Here is a 27,193-nt window from a genome sequence, read left to right as displayed (position 1 = left end):
ATTGTTAATCACCCAGAAATTATGTGTCTCAGACTTTTCATACATCCTAGCTCCAAGTAGAAGGCAATGTTTAAATGAGTTTTAAAGGATACAAAGAATTCCAAAAGGCACAAGTGATGATGTAGAGTATTCAGGGAAATGGAACCAGTGAAAATGCAGGGAGAAGTGGAATGTAGTGTTAGGAATGGAAAGTATGCCAGAATGGCTGAATTGTAGTGTGCTTGGGAGAGACACGTGGAAGAAGATTGGAAAAACATGGGAAGGGAGAAGGTTAAGTTGTATGTGTGTTTAAATGGCAAACAAAATAGTTTATATTGAACCTAGAGGTAATAAGGATCCAGGGATGTTTATGAAGTGAAAACTTAGAGAGACTAGTACTTCTTGTACTGTAGGAACATGTTCTTCTTTGTCAACTATGTAGAAGGTAGGCAGGAGGGGAAAGAGGTGCAGGAAAATCAAACAGGAGAGAAATATTTCATGCTGAGGTAATGAGAACCTGAAGTAGAATGTGAGCAGAGTGTAGAGATGTGTATATATGCGAGAGATATTAATGGTAAGATTTGGCATCTGATTGGATATGTAGGATGAATGAAGAGTAAGGTGTTAAAGATGACATTGAACTTGGGTGACTGGAATGACCATAGTAGGGAAATGAGGAGAAGAGTGAGTCTGGGGACAAAGATAATGATCCTCTTTCATATATGCTGAGTTTGAAATACCTATAGGATGTTTTAAAATGCTTATTAGGTGGTTCATGACATAGAAGTGAAACAAAAGAGTGACTGGGGCTGTAAAAGTACATTTATTTCAGTGAAATTTGAGTAAAACTTTTCATAGAAATGGAAAAATGCCCCTTTTCTTCACTAGAAATAAAATAACATCAAAACAATTCTATAAAATAAAATATTTACTATAAAAGATCTCCCTTTGGAGGCATAAGCCATAGAATACTTAGTTGTACAGAAAACAAAAGATAACCATAGTTCCTTGATCAATAGTGAGATAGCAGAGGCCAATAGAAACTTAATATAATAATAAAGATTTAATAGAATATTTTTAAAATCATGCTATTTCTTGTGATAGGGTGGATTTTGGATATTCTTTGGCAATAATCCAGTTCTCTTACTGTGAGACAATTTTTTATTTATAAGAGAGGAATTATTGTCTATAATTCTGAATCTGTTGTTTTATAAAGTGACTCATAAAATGAGGAAATGAATAAATAAAATAATTTTTATTTTGACTTGAAAATGTATGGAAGCTTGAATGAATTATTCCCTTTGGAAAAGAAAAGAAAAACTCAATGAATCCCAAATGTGCTATCAGAGAATTGCACTGGATGCTAACTCAGGAAACATTCGTTTAACCTGTAAATGATTGAGAATATCCTCTTGATTCTAGAACATGTGATGATCTTAGTCTTAAAAGACCTTCAATGAGGCATAGCCTGCTAATTCCTGAGGACATCCATTCTACTTTGAAAGAGCTTTAATTGTACAGAAGTTTCTCCTTAGAGGCAAGCAAAATCTGCTTTTTATAATTTTTAGCCTTCTCACTTATTTCTATTCTCTGGGATTATTGAACAAATCTAATATTGTTTTTACTTATCAGTCCCTTAAAGATAGCCATCATGAAGAGGGAATATATGGAGGAAAAAAGATAAATATTCTTTTTTCATCATATTTAGGTTTTGCTAAGCAAAATATAATTATATTCTCAAATACAAGAAAAAGTCATGATGTACTATCCCTAAAGATACATTATTCATAAACTGTAAGACTCCCTGTATCTTTCTTGGCATAATATTGTGTTCCAAATGCAATGTTCCTATTTTAATTTTTAATGGAATGTAATGTTGATTCAAAATTTCATTTCAAAGCTGATGATGCTTGTTAATATATTAGTTTTCCACTAACTTTTGCTTATCCATTAAAAATGGACACTGAGAACTTATATGTATGGATTGTATAAAACTTTATATTGATATAGTTAAATTTTATTCTTATAGATTTAAACTCTTTTATTCTATAATATATCCATTATTGATTAACTGCTAAATCTAAATACATCAATTGTAAGCATTGCAAAACCATAAGAGTAAGTTTCTGTAGTCCTTCTGTGGATAGTTGCTTATTTACTTATGCCCAACTCTTTTCGACCATGTGGACCATAGGATACCAAGACTGTTCATGGAATTTTCTTGGTAAAGGTAATTGAGAGATTTATCACTTTTCTCCTCCAGTGGTTTAAGACAACAAAAGGTTGTGACATGCTCAGCATCACACAGATAGCAAGTGTCTGAAGTCTCCCTGACCACTGTACCATTGGGCACTAAGATCGTTTACATTTTTTAAATTACAAAAAAAAGACCATTTTGTTAATCTTTAAAGAGATTGATCCTTTTTCTTTGTTTTTTTCTTTTTCTGATAACATTCTCATGGCATATACAAAACATTATTGGATAAGAGGATATTATTATTTTTGTAACTTTAATAAAAAGCTATCAAGAATTTTTTTTAACTATGTCTTCCATTGGAAAGAATGCTTTCTAAAAATGTTATGCAACTCTGCAATTCCATCAATATTGTTTCTCTAAACCACCAACTACAAGTTTTAGTACTTTTAATTATTTCTGCCAATATGGTTGCTTTTCCTCCTTATAAAGTGGTATCTTGGAATTTAAAAAATTTTCATCTTTTTTGATTACTAGTGAAGTTGAATATTTTCCAAATGGTCATTGTTCTCTTATCAACTATCTTAGAAATCTTATTTTTAAAAGATTTTGTTCGTAAAATTCTCTTATGAACATTAAAGACTATGGAAATGGAATCAATTTCTATAAGGAAAAGTATTTATTTCTCCAATATGTACAAAATCAAAAGAAGCTTCGAGACATACCTTTATATATTTTTTCAGGATCTTCTTTATTTGGTAATTTATAGACATCATGGATTACTTCACGACTGACATGAATTGTTTCTTCCTTTTCAGCATCATTTCCTATGCCTTTTTCCTCCTGAAATTCACATTAGATTTAGAATATTTGCAAAAGATGAATTTCTTTCCAGGTAATTTAAATTTTTTAATACTAGTGAATAGAATTATTTATTGTAGCTATAATTATTTATATAAAAACCCCTAGCATTAGAATCCAAAACTTGGAAGGAAAGAAAATAACATAGAAAACTTGAGATTTCAAATTTGTTGTACCTTAATTAGCAGAGATACACTATCTCCTCTATTTTCCTTCAAATGATGTGGAACTATACATGGAAATAGATGGTATTTCTTTTCTGCTTGTATGGATGTGGTTGGTGAAGAAACTACAAGAAAAATTAAAAAGAAAAAAAATACAAGCCACAAATTAAAGGTAAAACATATTATAACCTACGTTTCTAGCCAACTCTATAGAGTATTTTGCATGAGACTCTTTTTTAACTAGTGGAGAAAATGACATAACACTGAATGACTACATTGGGTGGGGAGGGTGGAACTGGTATAAGAGCTTTGGAAAGACTTTTTTTCTAATTTAATAATTTCAAATATTTGGCTCTAGACTGTCTATAGGGAAAGACTCAAAGTGAAAGACGTAGTAGTGACACTTCAACAAGAGTCTCTCAGTTGAGATCTCAGTTCCCTGTTATTCAAAAATATACATATATACTTATGTATAACATATTTTAATCTGCATGATTTATCTGAATTTGGTTTGCTGCTTGGTTACTCTCTATTCCTTATTAGTATAACCAAACAGGAAGAGGATTAGAAAGTCTATGTAAACTTAGAACTTCTGCCCCTTTAAAGGATAAGTGAACAATGTGGTTACAAAATATAATGATACTGGTCATTGCCAAATATTAAACAATACTTATTTTCTAAAGAGCATATTGAACAAAGCCAGTAATCCAGGAGCTGTAAAGGCAAGATAATTTTAAAGGAACATTTCCTGTATTATATTCCTTATCTTGCAAGTGAAGGAGGAAAATTTGTTACAGATGGTGGACATCATTAATGCTTTGTACAGGATTTTCTCAGTTTCTATCTTTATATATTTTGGGGATATGGACAGTCAAAGGTACCTTCTGGGACTCCTTCAGAAAAGGTTAAAAAATTGACTGATCTGATTTGGATCAATACCTTAAGAAATGGATATCTATTAACCTGGAGATTTATAGAAAGGAGTCAGTCTCTCTTAGTTTTGGGTTAGCTAGTACTATCTCTGTGCAGTTAAGTTTTTGAAAAACTTAGTAATTTTTTTTATTGCTTACTATTATTGCAACAACATGAGAGAAATAATAACCGTATCTAGCCCTAAACCATGATTAGTGAAACGTGCTACTGAGGTAAAATCTCTTGGTACTTTAATTTGATATTGTTCTGAGTTCTGAATACATGTAGAATTATCTGAATTGTCAATTGTCGATAGTCCCTATGCAAGAAGAATGCTATAGACTACACAAAGAAAATGTGGTCTGAGAATTGTTAAAGGTGAGTATCTATGACTGGAAAAGTTGAGGGGGCAAAGGCAGAGTCCTCTTGCCTCAGTTTCCCTATTGCTATTTTCCTTCTGAACAGGAAATGGTTGAGAAATCACCTGTTTTAATTCTGGGTCTAGATATGATACCTGTGAATGTTGCAAAACTTTGCTTATGATTTTTACCTAGAATCAAACAATTAAGGGAGTTTTCCCTCTATTATACCTTATGGCAGGTCAGTGTATCCTTGAAGGGACATTCTTGATATTATTATAACCATGCTTCTCATGTTTTCTTTCATAGCAAATTTCTAAAATTAGGGCAGGAGAACTGTATATATTGTAATTGCAATACTGAATCTATTCATTAATAAATTAATAATAAAACACACCTCAATTACTATAATAGGATAGAGGTATAAAATATCTTACTATTTTTAATCTGAATTTGAAGTCAACTCCATATTCTAAGTAATTAGGGAAATGTGTTCTTAAGCTTGTCATCTCCTTGCTAATAGTTATATATTCAGGTGTTAATCAGGTCCTTAAAATACCTTATTCTTTTGGGATGATATGAGGACAACATACATACTTTAAAGCAAAGGATAAGATAAATATTAAAGTTTTTTTTAAACTCAATGTATTTTAACTCAATACATACACATACATATACATACTTATACATATAATTTCCATGTTTCCAGTAGGAAAACAGGTTCATGAATATATTTTAGAAATAAGTTCTCAAAATTGGATATAAAAGTTTACATTAAAAAATTGCATTAATAATTGCAAAGAAAAAATTTAAATCATCTCCTCCCCACCTCCATTTTGAGGTCTCTGTCTGATATTAAAAGACAAAAGGATTCATTTTACAAGTGAGACCTTCACTGATTCCCACCCACCCCTTTTAAAAAACTTTAAAAATATTCTTCCTTTAATCTATTGATAGCATTGTTCCTATCAAGTACAGATTGGTTACAAAGGGCAAGTGGTATGTAAAAACTGAAATTCTCTTGATATTTCAGGTGAATTATGGGTTTCTAATTTGATGGTAGTCTTCTAGCTCTGTCATTAATAGGATTAACTTTATAAGGTCTGAACTGATTTTCACCACATGATCTGGAAGGCCAATATAATCAGATTTTGTTGAGTTTTACTAAATTATACTAAGTAATTATACTAAGCAGAATTTATCAACATTACCTAGAGAATTTTCATTTCTCATGAGGAAGTGATATGGAACTTGGTGATGGTTAAGAAACCACTTCCACAAACTTGATCCATATACAGATGCTTAAGAAATACAAAGGAAATGCTTGCTAGACACTTGAACATCATAGAAACTTCCAAAGGACTTGACATCCCTAAAGCTAGTTACATTTTATTTTATTATTCATCTTGTTTTATTTTGCTTGTTTTTATTAATTCTGTTTTTGTTATGGACCCATTACCAATTTTAACAGCTACATATATCATTTCTGCTTGAAGAATATTTCTCTTTTTCAAAGCTCTCATACCAATTTCTTCCCTCGCACAGTCACATAGTATTGTGTCAACATTTTCTTCACTCTCATGTAAATCTCATGTAAAATTCCCCAGACTTAACTAGAAAATTAGGTTACAATATAATTTGAAAGTACAATAAAAAAGTACATCTTTCAAAACTATTCTAATTACTTATAACATTTTCTCTTTTTCCTTTTCCCTCTACATTCATCTTATTTTGCATGCTTTTTGGTTATATGATTGATATGATATAAATGGAATAAGGCAAGTAAAGTGTGAAGAAAAATGGAAATAAAAGCCTTGAAGATACAGCAAAGGAATATAGTAAAGGTACAGCAGATAATATTGTTCCTGCTTATGGTGAACACATTAAATCTTTGACTATTAGCAAGAGATCATAGCCTTATTTCTTCTGTGATGAAGTATATATCTCTAGCAAATCTAGATTTCAAATTAGTTGTGACATTATCTTCCTACTATACTTAAATAACTTTGTTGTCAGCATCATTTTAATTTGCTATTTGAATTATAACTTACAGCTCAGCAGAAATTACATTGAAGAAAATTTGAGATTTCTTTCTCTGAAACTAAAATATATACTTACCTCACATGCCAAAATATGGGTGAGAATTAATGTCCTCCTTTTGTGTAGAGAAATATTTAGTCATTAAGCATGGCAATTAGGTTCCCAAATCAATTTATAAAAACTTATTTAACCTGTGTGTTCCCGAGGAAAATGTATTAAAAGTTTTAACTCGAAATAGCAGACAAGCAAAATTTCCCTCACCCCAACCCATCCCCACACCAGGAATCAAGAGACCTCCACCTCCTCACTATAACCCTTGCCCACAGCTTTCATTGACAGTTACTTCTTTGGTTTTAAGTCTTGATGGAAATTCCAATTATATGAGACAAGAGTTCTAGCTGGTTATGAGGGATAAAAAGGTAGGGACTGGAACCTAGGTGACTTGGGAGAGGTTTTAAAAAGGTGAATCAGGAACTGAGGCAGAGAAGTAGGGAAGACAAAGTTTGTGGTGGATACAGGGCTCTGGGAATGAGATGAATTGTGAGTGCAAGGGGCAGGGCTGAAGGTTGTAGAGTAAATCAAGGAAATGATTGGTTATTCTAGGGTAAATTAAGGCTAGACAAATACCCGAGTGAGGTGAAGTTTAAGAATTCAGTTTTGAAAAAATAATATATTAATGTATCCCTTACCAGGCCCTGGGGATATTTTAGAGAGTAAGGGTTAACTGTAGGAGAGACAAGACTTCTCAACAGTAACTCCTTTTTCTTCTTAAGATATTTTATTAAAAGTTCAACATTTAACATTAATTCAACTAACCAGACTTGTCAATAAGAGTAAGATATGAATGAGATGAGGTGAGATCTCTCAGGACAGTTGTGAAAATCAAGTAAGGCTTCATCTATTTTAGAGTTTGAGTAGGCCTAAAGGTCCTTGAGCATTGATTCAAGGGCATACCTAAGTCTCCTTGTTATCCTCCCATGACATCATTTTCTCCCTACTTCAATCAAATACGGGCAACTATGTACTTATTGGCCAAGTTCAATTTCTTGCGTAGTTCCCACATTTAGAATGTAAGACCCTCAGTCAATGAGGATGATGGTCAGTGATGGGAGGGTTGTTTATATTAGGGACTATTTAAAGTGTAAAACCTGTCCCAAAAGGTGCCTCTTCCTTTCTATTACTTGCTCCATGGGAGGGATGCCCACATCTTGCGAGAATGTACAGTAAACTTTGCTTTGCTCCTAGAGATCTCTCCAGATTTTTATTAAATGGTGACCACTCACCATTCTGAGCCACACAGATATGCTATGTTCATTTAATTTATTAAATTTCCTTCCATACTAACCATTCTTGCCTAATTGGGCCAGGTAGATGGGATAAATACAGTAAAGCCTGAATTTTTCTAAGGTTCTCCTATCCCTTAGAATTATTGTTATAGAAATTTTACCAGAAATACCTAGAATGTCCCAAGTCCTTTTGCTGATAATTGTTTTTACTTTGAAGGAACTGAAAAAGAAATGGCCAGGAAGAACTCCAGGAATCCATTTTGGCTACGAATTGTATGTCCTTGCTAGGATGTGCTAATGAAGAGGAGCACAGGACATTGAAAGAGAGATCACTAGGACTGGAGCTGAGATGCTGCTAATTACAAGCTGAGGTTGTGACTCAATGTGGGCACCAGTGAGGACAATAGGAACAGTAAGGCCACATCAGAGAGGCACTTAAGCCTAATACAATAACACTGTTCTTCCCTTTTTTAGTCTCTGAAATAGGGAACCTCATCTCTGTTCAAATGTTTAGCCATTTTTCCTCTCATTTCCTTTCTTTACCAGGGTGTGCAAGGAGGCAGCAGTTAAAGCAATTGTCATTTGGAAGTTTTATTTATTAATATCTTATTCTTTGTGTGATTTGAAGTTGTAATTAAAAATAAAACCATAACTAATATAGATTATGATTAAGAGAAGGCCTGACAAAGGGGAAGCCAAAACCTAACAAGGAGAGGTTTTGTTTTTTTTTTCCCCTCTAAGGCAGGTTGGATTGGTGCTGTGCAAATGAGGGATTCTATCAATATGATACTGATATGCTTATAATAATAACTTAAGTTTCCAATGTATATAATACATATTCATGTATCATGCTTCTGGGCCTTTTACTTTTGATTCCAGAGAGACAAGGTTGATAAGGAAAATGACAAGATTTGGTGCAAATTTTTGCTTGAGGGCATCTAAGGAGGTTGTCAGCCTTTCTGGGCACAGTCTTGGAACACATTTATATTCTACAGGACTTCTTTTTATGAGACCCATCTCTACTTGAAGATATGATATCTGTGTTTTCTTCATCAGTAAGAAACTTGGTTCCTTTTGACTTTTTTAAAGTACTAACAGACTGTAAAGATAAGTCATCCTCATTTCAGAACTGGATCCTAGCTACAAATGAGAATTTGAATTTATCATTTATAAGAAAGCAGTTTCTAAAAAATTACCTTTGAAAGATTCAGTGGTCTTCTCATGGTTTCCTAAAATAACAAATAATCAATCTTAGTAAATGATGTTTCTTTCTTCCTGCTTCAAAGTAAGGATTTAAATGAGAATTTAGGCTAATGACTGCTGTGTGACTAGAAATGATAGCCAAAAGAAGATTTCTGGACTGGAAACTGAGAACAAATTGTAACAATTTGGGATTTTGAGGATGGGTTGTATGAAAAATTTCAATTTAATACATATGATTTTATTTTTAAAATAAAAAAGGAAATGCATTCAAATTTACCTTTTAGTTGTTCATCTTTGTCATATAAATTTTTAAGGAACCGGTTAGTATATATATTTCTTATATCAAGTTCTCGATCTTTTTCCTAAAATAAAAGCAATATAACACTTTTTAAAATAATAACTCATATTCGTATAGCTTTTATTATGTGCCAGGCATTGTTCAAAGTTCTTACAATAATTATAGGAACTAGGTGCTATTATTCTCATTTTATAGAAAAAGCCAAGACAAACAGTTTAAATGACTTGCCCAGAATTAGTATGTATCTGAAACTTTATTAATTCAGGTCTTCCTGACTCCAGACCCAGGACTCTGTCCTATGTGCCATTAAGGACTTCCTTTTATCATCCACTATTGAGTGAATATGATGTTTTTAAATTCAGGTATTAAAAATACTAGTTTGAAGCTGATATTCTGGAAGAATGTGAAAATATCACCTGTATTCTTCTTTAAATTAGTGTGAAAGTAAAATTAGTTTACTAGTATATTAGTTTATTTTTAGGATAGTGGCACATACCTGTAGTCCCTCCTTCTTGAGAGGCAGAGGTTTGAGTTTAGGAGTTTTGAGTTGTAGTGAGGCTAATGCTGCTGATCAAGTAAGTGTCCATAATAAATCTGATAGCAATTTAGTGAGTTCAGGAATCAGGAGGCCAGCAGGCTTCCTAAGGAAGGGCAAATTGACCCAGGTGCAGATTAAAGATTCCATATCATTCAGTATTGGAATTGGAATCGTGAGTGGCAGATTAACTTTTTCCCTGGGTGAGATAGTAAGACCCAGTTGCATATATACATTTGTTTTATCTTTGCAACTGGGTCATACATATATATATATATATATATATATATGTATATATATTAATTCCACTTCAGTATCACAACCCATATACTAAAAAAATACATTTTACTCACCACAGAATACTCATAGTCCTATTTCTATGGCTTTTAATAAATGATAACACTTAAGTTAGATCCTCTGCTTGTTGCTATCTCCAGTATACAAACTTAAAAAATTTGAGGCATATTCAAATTTAATTATCCAGATATACAAATCATTTCAAGTAACTAATATGATTCTATGAAAAGATCTCAATACTATATATACATATAATAGATAATATTTTTAAAGAAATACCTTAAGTTTTTGTTGAAGGCACTTTACTTCCATTTGAAGGTTCTTTGTAGCATTTTTAGCTGTTATAGTCTTTCTGTTTTCAGCAGCTAATTGACGACTAAATGCACTACTGTTCAATCTCAGTTGTCTTTCTAAGCTCTAAAGAAAATATATTCTTATTTAAAGTTTTAAATCATAGTGGAACCAACTATGAAAAATATCAATCTTCATTAAGTCACGTTTTTAGACATTCAAAAATAACTTTAAAAAACCCAGGAAATTCAAAATTTGCATATAGAACAAATTATCAAGAAGTTAAAAGAATGAATTTTGTAACAAATTATTCCTAACATATTATTAGTGAATATAACCAGAAGAGGCAGTATAGCTTACAGTAAAGAACACTGGATTAAGAGTTAGATCAGGGTTCAAATAATGACTCTCTGTAACTTTTATCACTTAACTTCTCAGGGCTTGTTTCATCACCTGTAAAACTGAGAGAATAAGTTGCTTCCAAGTTTAAATCCTTTAATATCAAAAATCTATGCTGGGGTACTTGAATACTGACTCTAGTTCAATATCACCTTCCTTTTAATAATGAGGAAAACATTCTAGAAAGGATAAATGACTTGGTGCAAAGTCATGTAAATCTGTTTAATTGTATAAAAATTTCATAACATAATTTCATTTAAAGAAAGTAAATAATAAAGGACAAAGTGTGCACCAGATCTACTAGAGCAGTCTTTATGTCATTGAGATAAAAATCAAATATATTTTATTAAACAAAAATATATTCTGTAATAACTAGCTTTCTAAAAAATTATTAAAGATACAGAGTTTCCATGACAGTATCTATGCAACTATTAGGACAAATTTCTAATGTGACTATTGAACTTTAAAAACCAATTATTTTAGTTATTTTTTATGATTGATATATTTGTTTTTTTAATAGCTTTTTATTTTTCAAAATATAGTTTCAAAAGATAGTTTTCAACATTCACCCTTGCAAAACCTTGTGTTTCGAATTTTTCTCCCTCCTTCTCTATCTCCTCCTCCTTTAGGTAGCAAGTAATACACTATAGGTTAAATATGTACAATTCTTCTAAACATATTTCCATATTTATCATGTTGTACAAGAAAGATATGACTGATATATTTGAATATGAAAAGTATATGTCATTCAATCATCCATATCCAGCATTAAGTATCTGAAAAAATGTACCAGTAATCAAATGTTTTGTCACCTATAAACATAACTCAAATGAGTTGTGAGGAAAGCACTTTGTAAACTATAAGGCAAACTTTTCTAAACTATGAAGAGAACAATCATTCCTCTCCAAAAGGGATGAAGTGTGAGAGAAAACTTCTCATAGACATGTGAACAATGACTAAAATTATTAGATTTTAAAAAGCTCCCTTTTCTCCATTCACTTTTTAAAATAAAAAAATACTAAAAATCAAGTCAACAAAAATGATACTAACATGATGAATTCATTCTGAGAGTGAATATCAAAAAAAATTTTTTTTTATTCCATAGACAAATAAGGTCAAATCTGAATTGGTACATACTAAATCCACATACAAATCTTCACAATATGTGATCTATATCTCTTTTCCCTCACCTAATGTCACAGTTGAATTGTGTTATAGTGTTACTTATTGGATTTGAAAATGAAGCATATAAATTTAAAATTAAGTAATCTTTCCAGGAAAGTTGTGATATTTTTCAATGTTATTTACTTTTAAGTACAAGACGCTAAATTGATTTTTAAAACCTGTAAATTAAATAGTTGAAATAATTCAATACTTGTAAGTATTTAGAATTTCATTATTTAAATTTAATATGGTGTAAAAGTGGGCCTCAGAGTTATGAAGATTTGGACTAAGTCCTCTCTTTGACACAGTTGTATGACCTTCAACAAGTTCATTTAACCTTTCAGTGCTCATGACCACTCTCTAAAACTGTCAATAATTTCATTAAAGAGAAAACAAAGTGAGACAACATACAAAATTTATGGGATGCTTCCAAGGCAGTATTTAGGGGAAAAGAATTATTGTAATGGCTATATGTTAAAAACCTTCCCAATAAGATCAAGCATGAAAGCAAGGATGCTCATTTTTTTTTTTTTTTTTTTAAAAACGTGCAAATCTTCTGCACAAGAAAAATCAGATAAAAAAGAAAAAAAATGAGAAAGACAACAAAATGCAAACAAACGACAATAAAAAAGTTGAAAATGCTATATTGTGATCCATATTTAGTTTCCACAGTTCTTTCTCTGGGTAAAGATGGCTCGTTTCATCACAAGACCATTGGAACTGGCCTGAACCACCTCGTTGTTGAAAAGAGCCACAACCATCAGAATTGATCATAGTATAATTTTGTTACTGTGTATACAATCTCCTGGTTCTACTCACTTCACTTAGCATTAGTTTATGTAAGTCTTTCCAGGCCTTTCTGAAATCATCCTGCTGACTGATCATTTTTCATAGAACAATAATATTCCATAACATCCATATACCATAACTTATTTAGCCATTCTCCAACTGATGGGCAGTCACTCAGTTTCCAGTTTCTTGCCTCTACAAAAAGGGCTGCTATAAATAATTTTTAAAAATTGCTAGGAAAACAGTATGAAATTAGGTATAGATCAACAATTTATAGTCTATACCAAGATAAGATCAAAATGGATATGTGATTTAGACATATAGATCCAGGTGTAATAAATTTAATTATTACGGTTTCAGTTTCAAGAGAAATGTTTTTCTTCTAATAAGATGCTCATGATGTCAGAATTTATTCTACTTTTTGACATTAAGACAAAGTAAAATTCATAGATCAGGTAATTTGTTAATGTGTAATCTTAAAACAAATTACCTCAATTTACTAATCTGTAATATAAAGATGGTACTTAACATTAATTTGATAATTCATTGTATTAGTACTATTGGTAAAGTGGGTACATTTTTTTTAAAAAGTCTGGATCCTTTTGGGTTATTGATTAAATTTTTATGGATTCAGTTATTGCAAGAATGGTCTAAATTGTATTTGAAACTGTTCATTTGGAACTGCAGTAGTTGATAATGTTTTTACTATAATTTTGATACAGGAGAAATTTCATTAAGATTTGGAATACATTCTCCTGAGATCAGCAGTGGTTTATAATCTTGAGTTCTGCATATCTTGAATTGACCTAACCATAACAGTTCTAAATTTAAACTGATAAAGCCTTAAATATGTATCTTATAATTTTACTGTGAGATTCATTTGTCTTCTATGATCTCATTTAGCCTATGTTTTTGTTATGTTTTTGCTACTTGAGTCTTTAATGAAATGTGTTTTATACCAATGCTTTTCCAAACTATGGAGACTGTGATTTTAAAAGCCACTTGTGATAAGACTATAAGGGTAACTTGGAAATATATTTGATTGAATTAGTATCATCTGATTAGTATGGGATTTTATTTTGTGTTTTAAATTTATAATATTGTGACCTATTATGTTTCTTATAAATTCTGGAAAACCATCTGTTAAAAAAATGCCAATAAGGGATAGCAATATTATATCACTGGAGATTTTAATTCCTTTTGGTTTAGATACGATGAATTATTAAGTTATTAAAGGTTATTGTCATGATATGGAAAAAATTTAAATATATTTTATTTTTTGTTAAATAATTTTTATAAATAAATAAATATTTTGGTTAATAAATAAATAATTTTAATTTTTTATTATAGCTTTTTATTTACAAAACATATGTAGGGATAATTTTTCAACACTGACCCTTGCAAAACCTTCTGTTCCAACTTTTCCCCTCCTTCCAATACATGCTAAATATGTTAAAGCATATATTAAATACAATATATGTATACATATTTAGTTATCGTGCTGCTTAAGAAAGATTGGATCTAGAGAGAAGGTTAAAAAAAAAACCTGAGAAGGAAAACAAAAATGTAAGCAAACAATAACAGAAAGAATGGAAATGCTATGTTGTGGTCCACACTCATTTCCCATAGTCTTATCTCTGGGTGTAGATGACTCTCTTCATTACTGAACAATTGGAACTGGTTTAGTTCATTCTCATTGTTGAAGAGAGCCATGTCCATCAGAATTGATTATCATATAGTATTGTTGTTGAAGTGTATAATGATGATCTGGTTCTGCACATTTTGGTTAGCATAATGGATATATTTTAAAAGGGAAAAAAAGTTCTTTTTTTGGAAAAGAAAAGGGGAGTGCATGAAAGATCTATAAATCTTATTTATAAGCCAACTAGCTTTAGCAGGTCATGAATTATTATCAATTCTGTGAAAGAATTTGCATGTTTTTTTTTTTTTTTGAGAATATGTAGTTATATTTGGAATTGTCTGTGCTGAAGTTACATCTTGAACCAACTTACTCTTAACAGAATCAAGCCTTAGAAATATACTTTTGCTTTTTAAAGCAAAGTCTAAGCAACTATCATATATTCTCTGTGTAAATTTATGTAATAAAATTGCTTTGTTAAAATCTTATAACTTACTTCAGGTTGAGTTTTAAGCTGTATTTAGGAAAAGGAAATAGAAGAAAAGAATGTTAAATAGTTTTCTGTGTGATTTTTTTTAAAGAAGGTCTAATAACTTTTTATTTGCTAGCTTATTTACTGCAACAATTTGTGGAAGAGAAACTGAGGCCAATGACTTTGCCCAATTCTGGTTCATTCAAATCCAATTTATGTGTGAGCCAAAAAACATAATCCATACTATTTATACCATTAAATATTATCATTTAATATTATCTTTTGGTTTAAGACATATTGTAGCACAGGGGAATTCAGATGAAAAGCATCAGCCCAGAGACAATTTTAACTTTTATTGCTACTCTTAAGGTAAGGAGGACAACAGGTACTGACAAGGGCAGTTTCAGTGTGTAATTTCCATGGCCATAGTAGTAGTGGGCAATATATGGGCTCCAATCAAAGACCTTAACATCTCAATCTTATGTATCATCATTTTAGAAAAAGAGCTAATATGATATCAGTTGATAATAGTTGCCCTGTTATCTTTAGGATAAATTAAATGAAGGTATCAATTAAATTATGTAATAAGGAGATTATAATGTAGAACACTATGGTAGGAATGAAGAAGAGGGAAGTAAGAAAGTTGACTTTAACATGATGATTTAGTAAGAGTGAAATGGGATGCTGGGATCATACTAATCAAATCATATTTCACTGGCTCACTTATATAGTATTTATTACTTTAAGGAAAGGTCAATTTATTCTTTTCTAAAAAATTTTTCTAAAGTTAAGGTCAGTAGAAAAATGTATCAGTTCATGTATCAGATAAACTTGATCCCAGTAAAATCTGAAGTCAGCAATGAAGTGCTTGCTATATGCCTTTCCTCTCCTCAAAAAGAATTTTTAAAATCCACACAAACTTATCTCATTGGTATACACTGTCATTACAAATGATTCATACATAGATAATAGATATGTATAATCTTAGTTAATGAAAAGCAGAAGCAGCCATTAATTATTAAAATACATTCGGTTACTGATAACTAGTTGTTCTTTATCCAGAGATAAATCATGCTGCAGAGAAAAGCTATAGATTCCCCCATAATGATAAAATCTTAACTCTGCAATGTTGACACAGTTATTTTTAATACTGGAAAAGCAAGCCCTCCAATATATCTCCATGTTTGCTCTCTACACTCAATTAAAATTAAAATGATTAAAAGGACAATACTTGTAAAGTTTACTTAAGTCTTTTTGGCCACAGAAAGTGCAATGGAAAAAATGTTGAGTTATTTTCAAGACAAAACCAAAAATGTATTCTTTTGATAACATGCATGATTAAAAAGCCTATTGCAAGATACACTTATTTTTTTTTATTTTCTTAGCAGCATCAGCTTTGTAATTTTAAGAGCAATTGTGTACATTTGAATAACAGTGCACAGCACAGTAAACTTTTCCACATTGGCACTCAAACCCAATCAGTTTCATTTTCTTCCTGCATGTGAAACAACTTTAATTTTTTTGTTGTTGTTTTAAGTTTACTATATGATTTGTTTTGCTCTTCAGAGGACTGCTGTGCAGTGTCTGATACTGAAGCTTGCAGATGGTCTGTTTCAGATACTACCTTGTCCACAGATGTATTTTCCATTTGGGTAGATGCTATGGAATCTGATAAAAGCAAGTTATTATTTGGAGCACAGGCCTGCTACTGTACTAAAGGTATTTTGTAGTTTACTGGGCAGCTGTCCCCACTGATCTATATTGGGCTCTCTTTCCCTCTTCAGCTTGGACTGGTGGCTGCTCCTCCACTGGACATTCCTGAATTGCAGACCACCAAAACTCTGACTGGCCCCAATTCTGGCACTTTCCGCTGCTGCCACCATCTAAAGTCCATTTAGTCTTATGTTATTTAGTTGGGTTTTTTTTTTTGTTTGTTTTATTTATTTATTCATTTACTTATTTATTTTTTAAGAGGCAATTGGAGTTGTAACTTGCCCAGAGTCACTCAGCTAGTAAATATTAAGTGTCTGACGCTGAATTTGAACTCAGGTCCTTCTAACGTCAGAGCCAGTGCTCTTTCCATTGCACCATCTAGCTGCTGCAGTTTTGTTTTTTAAAAATAGAAATGGGTGTTGCATTTTGTTAAAAGCTTTTTCTATTTTTATTGATACTAATCTTATGATTTTTTGGTGAATTTTGTTAACATGTTATGGTTATCATTTTCTTAATATTAATTCCTGGCATAAATTCAAAGAGATCATAAATGTATTATCTTTATAGTGTTGATTTGGACTCTTTCCTATTTTATTTAAAATTTTTGTATCTATGTTCACTAAAGGTATTGATTTATAATATTTTTTCCTGTTTTGATTTTCTGTAAGCATTAAGACTAGTCATAAACAGTATTTTGTTATTATCCCTTCTTTTTCTATTTTCTAAACAACTTATATAATCTTGGAATTGTTCTTTAAATGTTTGATAGAATTTGTTCATGAATCCATTTGGTCCTAGAGATTATTTTATTGAATTTTTTTTTGGGGGGGAGAAGATTGGAGTTCATTTGTGATTTATTCAATTTCTTTCCCTGAATTTGGGTTTTTACATTTTCTATTTCTCTATTGTTTTGTTAATTTGGATATTCTGTATATTTGCAAATATTTATTTACTTCACAAGTTGTCAGTTTTATTGAAATTTATGCCAATATAATCAATTTGGGCAAAATAGTTTGTAATAATATCTTTTAATTCATCTTCATTTGCTGGGAATTTTTTTTTGACACTAGTAATTTGATATTCCTCTTTCTTTTTAATTAAATTAGCTAATGGATTTAAAATGTTAATTTTATTATGAGTTTTGGATTTTCTTTTTATGAATTTCTTCTTAAATTTTCAGCATTTCTTTTTTGGTGTTTAATGAAGTTTTATTTTTTTTCTATTTTAAAATTTCTAAAAATTGTTTTCTCAATCCACTGATCATTTTATCTATCTTTCAACAATAAAAAATAATTTAGAGATTTAAATTTTCCTTTCAGGATTGCTTTGGCTACATCTCCCTAACCCTAACTCTAACCCTAACCTTAACCCTAACCTTAACCCCCACATTTTGGCATATTGTTTCCCTACTGTCATCTTTAGTCAAGTTATCTATCGTTTTTTTCTGTGACCAAACAATTGTTTAGGATCATATTATTTAATTTCTCTACCTTTTTTTTTTTTTTTGAAATGACAAAAAATAGGAATCTAAAAAGAATGATCATTAATTAGGAAATGGCTGAACAAGTTATGGTAAATAAACGTGATGGAACAATGTTGTACTGTAAGAAATGATGAAGGGAATAGCTTTAGAGAAACATGGGAAGACCTGTATGAATTGATGTAGAATGAAATGAATGAAACCAGGAGAATAACTTATGCAATACAAAAGTATAGTATATTACAAAGACAAACAATTTTGAAAGACTTGTGTGATGACCACCCATGATTCACGAGGAATACTGAAGAAACATGCTAACTATCTGATAGTGAGGTGAATGAGGAATACAGAATGAGACACATGTCTCTATGTTTATATGTATTGTGCATATGAAAAAGTACATATAGACATCTATTTTGCTTGACTACACATGTAACAGAGGTTCTGTTTTCCTTTCCTTTTCAATTAGATGGTGGGGTAAGGGTTGAGAGAAGAAAGATTTTTTTCTGATTAACAAAATAAAATTTAATATTAAAAAGTTATTTAAATCCTAGTTGGTTTTAATCCCTTTCCAGTGATCCTTCCAGTGACAATATAATTTGTATTATATTGTGATCAGTGAAGAATGGTTATATTTCCATTTTTCTGCATTTATTTCTGAAGTTTTTATGTCTTAAGACACGATCAGCTTTTGTGCACAATTGAGAAATGTGTAAATATGTAATTGCTTCTATTCCTTGTTTAAGGACATATCTCCTAACCATAGTTATGAGAGGTATATATGATCTACTTCTCTTCTATTTTTACTAATCCTATTCTCTGCTAGATGTAGGAATCTGTTGTATTATCTCCACTGTGTTTCTTAGTGCTTTGATTTTAGTCCTTTCCCCTTCCCTTCCCCAATTCCCCTAGTCCCCAAGGTCTTAGGATGACTGGTCTGGGAAGGTGAACACAAAGTCTCAGTGAGTATTACTCTGGTGGATGATTGCTTCCCGGTTCATCCCTTCAGAGCTAATCAAACTATCTCAATTCCATTCTGCTAGGCTATTGTGGCTAGGAGGAGCTAAGTGGAAAAGCAGATAAGCGTCTTGGACTTGGGACTCCAGAAGACTAATCTTCAAATATAGCCTCAGACACAGACTCCTTGTGTGATCCTGAGCAAGTCACTTAACCATGTTTGCCTCAGTTTCCTCATCTGTAAAATGAGGTGGAGGAGAAAATGGCAAACCACTACAGTATCTTTGTCAAAAAAAACGCTAAATGTGTTAATTTATAGATAGATGTAGTTATTTAAAAACCACAAATTTTAGCATTTTCCAATTTTTAGAGGATATGACATTTTTTGTAAATGTCTCAGTTGTTATCAGACACTTTATGATCCAATTTCAGACTTATTTATTTTTGCCAAGGCAATTGGGGTTAAGTGACTTGCCCAGGATCACACAGCTAGGAAGTGTTAAGTGCTTGAGGCCTTTGAACTTAGGGTTGGTCCTGACTCTAGGGTGGTCCTCTGTCCATTGCACCATCTAGCTGCCACCATTTCATATTTTCTTGGCAAAGGTATTAGAGTGATTTGCCATTTCTTTCTCCAGCTCATTTTATAGGTGAGGAAACTGGTCTGTTTAGGAAGAAGGAAGGAAGGAAGGAGGAAACTGAGGCAAACAGGTTTAAATGACTTGCCCAGCTAGTAAGCTAGGGTAGTGTCTAATAAGTATCTGAAGCCAAATTTGAACTCAGGCCCATCATTCTATCTATTGCACCATCTTTGCCCCTAATTAGATTCTTTAATGCAGTGGTTCTCAAATTTTTGTTTTCAGTATCTTTATCTTATTAAAAATTATTGAGGATCTCTCCAAAGCATTTTTGTTTATCTGGATTATATTTATAGACATTTACCATATTGGAAATAAAAACTATTTTTGAATTTGTAGACCCTCTAAAAGGGTTTCAGAGATTCCCCAGGATTCTCCAGACCATACTTTGAGATCCACTGTAGTTTAATGGATTATTATCTGGCAATTTTTTTTTTTTTATTGGTGGTGGCAGTAGCAAGGATCATATGGACCTTGTGGTCTGAAGGCATAGGTTAAGTATTTTATCTTTGTCTTTCTCCTTCCCCCAATTCAGCCCCTTTTTCTTTACATTATATCTTTCCCTTTCTTTCTCTCATATGCTCTTAGCTATATGTAAAATGTGTTAATGTGATTTAGTTATTGAATAGAATTTTACATGCTCTATTCATTTAAAAATATTTTATGTGTTCATTGTTAAATACCGTCTTCCCACTAAATTTTTTATTATTTATGTAGCCATGACTTGATTTTTTTAAAAGATTGATCAGTAGTCCTAGATGGAAAATAAGTTTCCTGCTACTGCTTCAAAACAATTTCTTCATACGAACATATATTATCTTTTCCCACCATATGACTTAAACATTAGCATTAATATTCCTTTTTCTCTCTTTAATGCCTGTACTGATTTCAGTATAGTTTTTTTTTTTTCACCTTTTGGAACCACTTAGACTTAAAATTTGGATGTTATGGTTTTACTCACCAGCACAGCTAACAATGTTTCCAGTATACCACACTGCCTCATATATTACAAAATACCAAATAATACTACTATTACTATGTAAAGGACATTTTTTATACATAAAAAATAGCTATTGTTATATGAAAAATTTTAAATCATAGTTAAAAAAACCCAAACCTGTATTCTTTTGTCATTGGCCTCCATTTTTGTGCTAAGTGCAGACAATTTTTGCGTAAGTTCTTCTCTCTCTGCGAGATTTTTGTCTTCAGAAAGTTTTTGCAATGTTAGCAAGGAATCTTTGGTCTTTAATAACTCACTGTCAGTGTCTCTAAGTTTCCTGGACACATTTCTTTCTTTCTCCTGAGATTTTCTAAGAAGTTGCCTTAGATTTTTTACTTCACTATGATGTTTAGCCATAAGCTGGGGTAAATTATTTTGTGAATTTTCATATTTTCCTATTGCTTTCAAGTGCCTGAATTGAAGTCGTTTCAAGAGTTGGTTTTCTAAGACAGTTGCTTCTAGTTTACGATGAATATCAGCTAATTCATTTTTCAGTTCCTTAATCTTATGAAGCCTTGCTGACATTATGCGATGAGCCATAGCATCTCTTTTTTGGGTAATGATACTAATTTGAGAAGTTAAGGCTGTATTCCAGTTCTGCATTTTTTCGGGTGAGATTTCCTTGAATCCTATGTAAACAAATTATTCCATTACTAACAAAATATATAACACAATACAGTAGTATACATATATACATACAATACACATAGTTATAGGAATTTCATGTAGAAATTATATTCATCTACATATATATGGAAAGTTAAAACTGTATGTAACTGGTTGATCATTCTAAGTCATGAATAAATATGTATTATTTAGCAAATGGCATATAGTTAATAAACATTCCCTTATTGTTATTATATAGTAAGAGGAAAAAAATGAGAGGCAGGATGCTTTCAGGTTTGTGGAGTAGCTGTATCTTACTGTGTACTTTACTGGTCTTAATCAGCCTGTTATAAAGAACTCCTCTGCACTTGTTGCATATTTTAATTGTTTGCCTTTAAAACTCAAGTTTTGTGTTGCAATTATGCCCCCAAAATATAGTGGAAGTCTTTTGGGCTCTAAATCTTATAAGAAAACTCTTCAGTTGTGAGGAATTGTGAGAAAATTTTATTTAGTTTTGAATCTGACCCTGAATGGCTGGAAAGCTAAACTACCTAGTTATGCTGGCTAGAAATCCAATCAAGTTTAAAGATTAAAAAGCTATAAGTAGTTTTCTCACAATTATACATTTTACCCAACTAATTGTTTCTTTGATTGAAGGGGGGAGTGGGATACATATTTTTATGATTTCATGGAATTGCACTTTTTGTTCTTTCCCTCTCAACTTGAAAAGCCCCTAATCTTTCCTCTAATGGAAATCAGATTACTGAAACATATATCTTGGCTTATTTCTGATGAACTGTTTTCCTTTAATGGATTAAAATCTGTCTCTAGTGGCAAGCTGAGGAGGCCTGGTCCCAATTTGTTATATAATTGGCATGCATTGTTTAATAAACTGATATTCTCAGAAGCTCAAACTAGTTTACTCAGTTATTTCATATTGCAAGGCACTCTTCTTGGTATAGAGACTAGGGTCTATGGCTGCTCCCTTCCTTAGAATATCATTCCAGGATACTCATCTCCTTAGTTCCACCTTGTATTTATAATACAGGGCTGGAGAGTTGCCAAAAAAGCTACTAGTTAGCACCTGTTCTCATGTCCTGCATGTCTTGATCCACTATGGGACCTCCTCTTGCTCTAGTGCACAATCTTTCCCTGGGCACTGCAGTGATCTGTGGGTAGTGTGATACTAGTCAGAAGTTGTCCCCAGGGTCCACAGACTTCTTTGGAAGAACCCTAATAATGTGCCTGTATGTGTGTTTGTGAAGGAAGAGTCAGAGAAACTTCCTAGAAGAGATTGCATAAGAACTTCACCTTGAAAGATTAAAATTATGAAAAACAGAGATGAGATGAGAGAATATATTAATTACTGGGAATTGGAATGGAATGGAACTGGAAGGAGGAAATATGATTTGTATAGAAGAATATTATATTTGGTATATAGAATATCTAAAGAAAAATAATGTCAAATAAAATTTGAAAGGTTTGAAAGTTGTAGCCAGATGGTGAAGGGTCCTAAATTTCAGGTTGAGAAGCTTATATTTGTGGTAGAAGCAATAAGAAAGTACTGAAAGTTTTAATAGCTGGATGGAGGCTGTCAATGAGAAGGATAAGACAGTAGTTCAAATGAGAGATGATAAACTGGAGTTGGCTGTGTGGAAAGAAAAAAAAAGGACTTGGCAAGCAGTAAGATATGGGGGAGTGTAAGTAATGACATCAAGTATTGAATAGGGGTTGCAAAAAACAGTGACTAGGAAGTTTGTGCTATCAGTGAAAATAAGGAAACTCAGAAAGGGCAAAAAAGTATAGGGAGGAGATAAGTTCCATTTTGGAAATGTTGAGTTTCATATGTTGATGGTTCATCTAGAAAGGAAAAAACAGCAGGAAGCTGGTAATTCAGAGATGAGGTTTGGGCCAGATATATAAATCTGTAGTCATCTGAATAAAGATAATAACAGGCTATGCCAGTGAATAAGATTAATCAGGGATGCACACACATATACACACATGCATATCTATGTAACTGTATACATACATAAACATATGGGGGAAGGGATGAAAAGTAAAATAGGGAGGTAGGGAAAGGAGAAAGAGAGAGAGAGAGAGAGAGAGAGAGAGAGAGAGAGAGAGAGAGAGAGAGAGAGAGAAAGGAGAAAGGAGGGGCGAGAGACAGGGAGGGAAAGAGGGAAAGAGAGAGATAGGGAAAGATGGAGGGAGGAAGAAGAAGAAGGGAGGGAAGGAGAAAAGGATAGAAAGAGGGAGAGAAGAAGGGAGGAGGAGAGGAGAAAAGGGGGGAAGAGGAAAAGAAAAGGGAGGAAAGGGAGGGAGAGAGAGAGAGAAAAAAGAGAAAAGTCTTATGTTTTACTTTATTTTTCTATTAGACTATAAGTAAGTTTAATGAAAGCAGGAATTATGGAATCACAGAATTTAAATTGAAAGGGACCTGAGAGATCATCTAAACCACTTTATATTCTTACAAGAATTCTCTCTGTAACACATCCAAATGTACTTTAATTGTTCTAGCACTGCTAGTAGTACTTACAATGTAGTAGATACAAAAAGATTTGAGTTGAATTTTAAAAGTTTTTGTTGATGTTTTCTCATTTTTACACCTATAATTTCCCCCAATATCCTTTGCTCTGTCTCTCCTAGAAAGCTATCTCATATATGAGTATTTTTTGAAGACAAAAAATAGGGGAGGGGAAAAAAGGAAAAAAAAAAGTACAAGTGATCAATACATTGAAAAAGTTTAAAAACATACAATGTGTAATGCCTGTGGACCTCTCAACCTCCACAAAGAGGTAGATTGGGGGTATTCAGTCATATCTTCTTTCCACTCAAGCTTTATCTTTATAATTTTGTTACATTTACTTTGTGTATGTTCTTTCTATTTACATTGTAGTTATGTATACTATTTTCTTGCCTTTGTTTGTTATTGCAGATGTTTACTCTCTATCAGTTCAGGTAAAACTTTCCAAGTTTCTTTATATTCATCACTTTCATAAATTTTTTTCCCTAGCTGAGGCATTTGGGATTAAGTGACTTGACCAGGGTCACACAGCTAGGAATTGTTAATTATTTGAGATCACATTTGAGCTCAGGTCCTCCTGACTTCAGGATTGATGCTCTATCTACTGTGCCACCTAGCTGCCCCACTTTCCTAATTTCTTAAAAGCACAATAATATTTTTGTTACATTGATGTCTCACAGTTTGTTTAGCTATTCTCCAATCAATGCATCTACTCTCAATGGCTTCCTAAGCCAAATAATGGGATTTCTGGTTTGAGGAGCATGAAAATTTTAGTTACTTTGCTTGTAAATTCAGAATTATTTTCCAAAATGGTTATTACTTCATAGCTCCACAAATAATGTATTAGTGTGTCGTAACATTCCATAATCATTCCAACATGGCTATGGCAATTTTTCTTTTAAATAGTATTTTATTTTTTCCCAATTACATGTGAAGACAATTTTTAACTTTCATTTTTTTACAAAATTTTGAAATTAAAATTTTTTTCTCTTTTTTCTTTTTCTCCCTCCTCACTAAGATGGTAAGTAATTTGATATAGATTATATATGTACAATCATGTAAAACACATTCCCCTATCAGTCATGTTGTAAAAGAAAAAATAGAACAAAATGAAAAAAGCTAAGAAAATAAAGTGAAAAGAATAAGCTTCAATATCCATTCAGACTCCATCAATTTTTCCTTTGGATATGGATTGCATTTTCCATTATGAGTCTTTTGGAGTTGTCTTGGATCATTGTATTGCTCAGAAAAGCTAAGTCAATAAATATTGGTTCCAATTCTTTGATACCACAGAAAGAACTACTATAAATATTTTTGTACAGAGAGTTCTTTTTCTCTTTTTTCTTTTTTTATGATCTTTATTTCCAATTTAAAAGTTATCTTTGCAAAATTGCAGTTGTTTTGATTTGCCATTATCTTTAGTGATCTAGAATATATATAGATGTGGTTTTGAATACATTGAAATTCTTATTTTGAGATTTGTTTCTTCATATCCTTTGATCAACTTTTCATCTTTTTATTCCTTATTCCCCAACATGTATTCCAGTCAAGTGACACTAGACTCCTGGATGTCCACCAATAAGATAATTCATTTCTTGGCTCTAGGTATTTATTCTTTCTCGTTATCTTCCAAGACTAGAACATTCTCTTCCACTCCAAAAACTGTTCTGACTTCTTTTAATTCTCAATTAAAATCTTACATTCTACAAAGAACCTGCCTCAATCCTTTTTAATTCCAGTGTGTTCCCTCTGGTATTTCCTATTTATCCTGTGTATCGTTTACTTTGTATATACTTATTTGCATATTTTCTCTCCCATTAGATTGTAAACTTTTTGAGGACAAGAACTTGTTGCAGCTGTCTTTTAAGAGCTCAAAGCATATGAGCCCTTTGATCTCAGAGGCTAGATGAATGAGGTAGGAAACTTATAGAGTGTGAAAAGAGCTTCAGTTTATTATGCTCTACAGCTTTGTTGATACACAAACTGTAGGCAATCCCTAATTACCATTCAGAGAAGCAGGACTTTGGGTATGCATGGTATCTGCCAGTGGGAGGAGAGCTGATCCAGCAATTAAGCAACCTGCTCACAGGCCAGAGGTCCTATCAAGGCATCCCTCCTCATGAGCAACTAGCTGTGACCCTTGGTTTATCGTTCCTGTGTTCATAAATCATTGCTCCTTGTTCAACAAGGATGTTTTTGCAATGTGGCCATTCTTCCTCTTCTCTCCATCTGACTTCTTGGTGAACCAGTTCCTATGTGTCTTTTGCCCTTTGAGGAAAATTAATATTTGTTGTATCATTTGATAACATTACTCTGTAATTATTTCCCCTATTTTGTCAAAATGCTTCTTAGTTTAGCTCAAAAGATGTCACCCTGGCTGAACTAAAAGTATAAGGAGATATATAATCAGTCCTACCTCTCCCTGCTTAATCTACTTGTTAACCAGTTTTAATGTGAAATCCTTGCTTCTGTTTACCCTATTTTGATTTGTTTACCCTAGCTTGAGCTAGACCCTCTCTAGGACATGAGTCTATTGTACTTGCTTCTCCTTTTCAAGGTTAATGGTGACTTGGTCTTCAAGGGGAAGTCAAACAGGTAGAAAATTGATTGAGATGTTTTTTGTTTGTTTGTTTGTTTTAGCCAAGATGGCTGGAGGCATATGGGTCTCATAAAGCAATTAGATTTCGGTAATTGCCAGAAAGGAATGTGATCAGCCATACTTGAAGGTCAACTCACCTTCCCCCAGCTACAGACTAATCCTATTATACCTCCCAAAGATGAAGTAATAGGGAGGAACTAAGGTAACTACTCTCAACCTACTTCATTAAAATGTCTACCAATGGATTAAAGCTGTGCCAGGTTAATCAGAATATTGTCTGTATTGTCAGGCCAATCAGAAGACACACACACATAGATACAGCCCTCACTCCAGGTCTTTGACTATCAAAAGAAACCACCTACCTAATTTATTGCTCAATGCTAGCCTAAAAAATTGACCATGCTTAGGTCCCTGGCTTCTTATTGAGGTGCCAACACCACCATCTTACTAATAGTATGTGTCACTATTAATAAAATGTTTTGTTCTGGAGAAAACTATGCTTCAATATCATTTTAATTCACCACACCTTTGTATCTAAATTTCTTGAAAAGGCCATCTACTAAGGAGGATTCTGGGAAGATGGTGGAGTAAGATGGTAAATTTTAAGCTCTCCTGATTTCCCCCACAAATAGAACAAATTTGCACTTTAGGGCAAACAGACTCATGAAAACTCAAAAAGGGGCAGAACAGGGGTCCTCCTGCTACAACCTGAAAAAATCTGAAGAAAAACCCTAGGCCGGGGATTAACCTGTCTGAAGTGCAAACAGCTTCGACCTAGCTCTGCATAAACATCA

At 32.3% G+C, this 27,193-nt stretch overlaps 1 protein-coding gene across 3 annotated transcripts in view; it reads right to left on the bottom strand.

Moving 5' to 3' along the window:
* Positions 1-27,193, bottom strand: part of LCA5L (lebercilin LCA5 like) — a 59,282-nt gene that overhangs the window by 8,011 nt on the left and 24,078 nt on the right. For all 3 annotated transcript variants that reach the window (XM_031959197.1, XM_031959196.1, XM_031959199.1), the window contains 6 exons: positions 20,785-21,296; positions 10,408-10,545; positions 9,276-9,360; positions 8,992-9,024; positions 3,211-3,323; positions 2,899-3,016 (listed from right to left, as the gene is read on the bottom strand). In XM_031959197.1, the coding sequence (XP_031815057.1) occupies positions 2,899-3,016; positions 3,211-3,323; positions 8,992-9,024; positions 9,276-9,360; positions 10,408-10,545; positions 20,785-21,296 (999 nt within the window). The remainder of the gene's footprint in view (positions 1-2,898; positions 3,017-3,210; positions 3,324-8,991; positions 9,025-9,275; positions 9,361-10,407; positions 10,546-20,784; positions 21,297-27,193) is intronic.

Source organism: Sarcophilus harrisii, chromosome 3 (genome assembly GCF_902635505.1).
Source record: "Sarcophilus harrisii chromosome 3, mSarHar1.11, whole genome shotgun sequence".
Classification (NCBI taxonomy): domain Eukaryota; kingdom Metazoa; phylum Chordata; class Mammalia; order Dasyuromorphia; family Dasyuridae; genus Sarcophilus; species Sarcophilus harrisii.
This window is presented reverse-complemented; position numbering and strand designations above follow the sequence as displayed.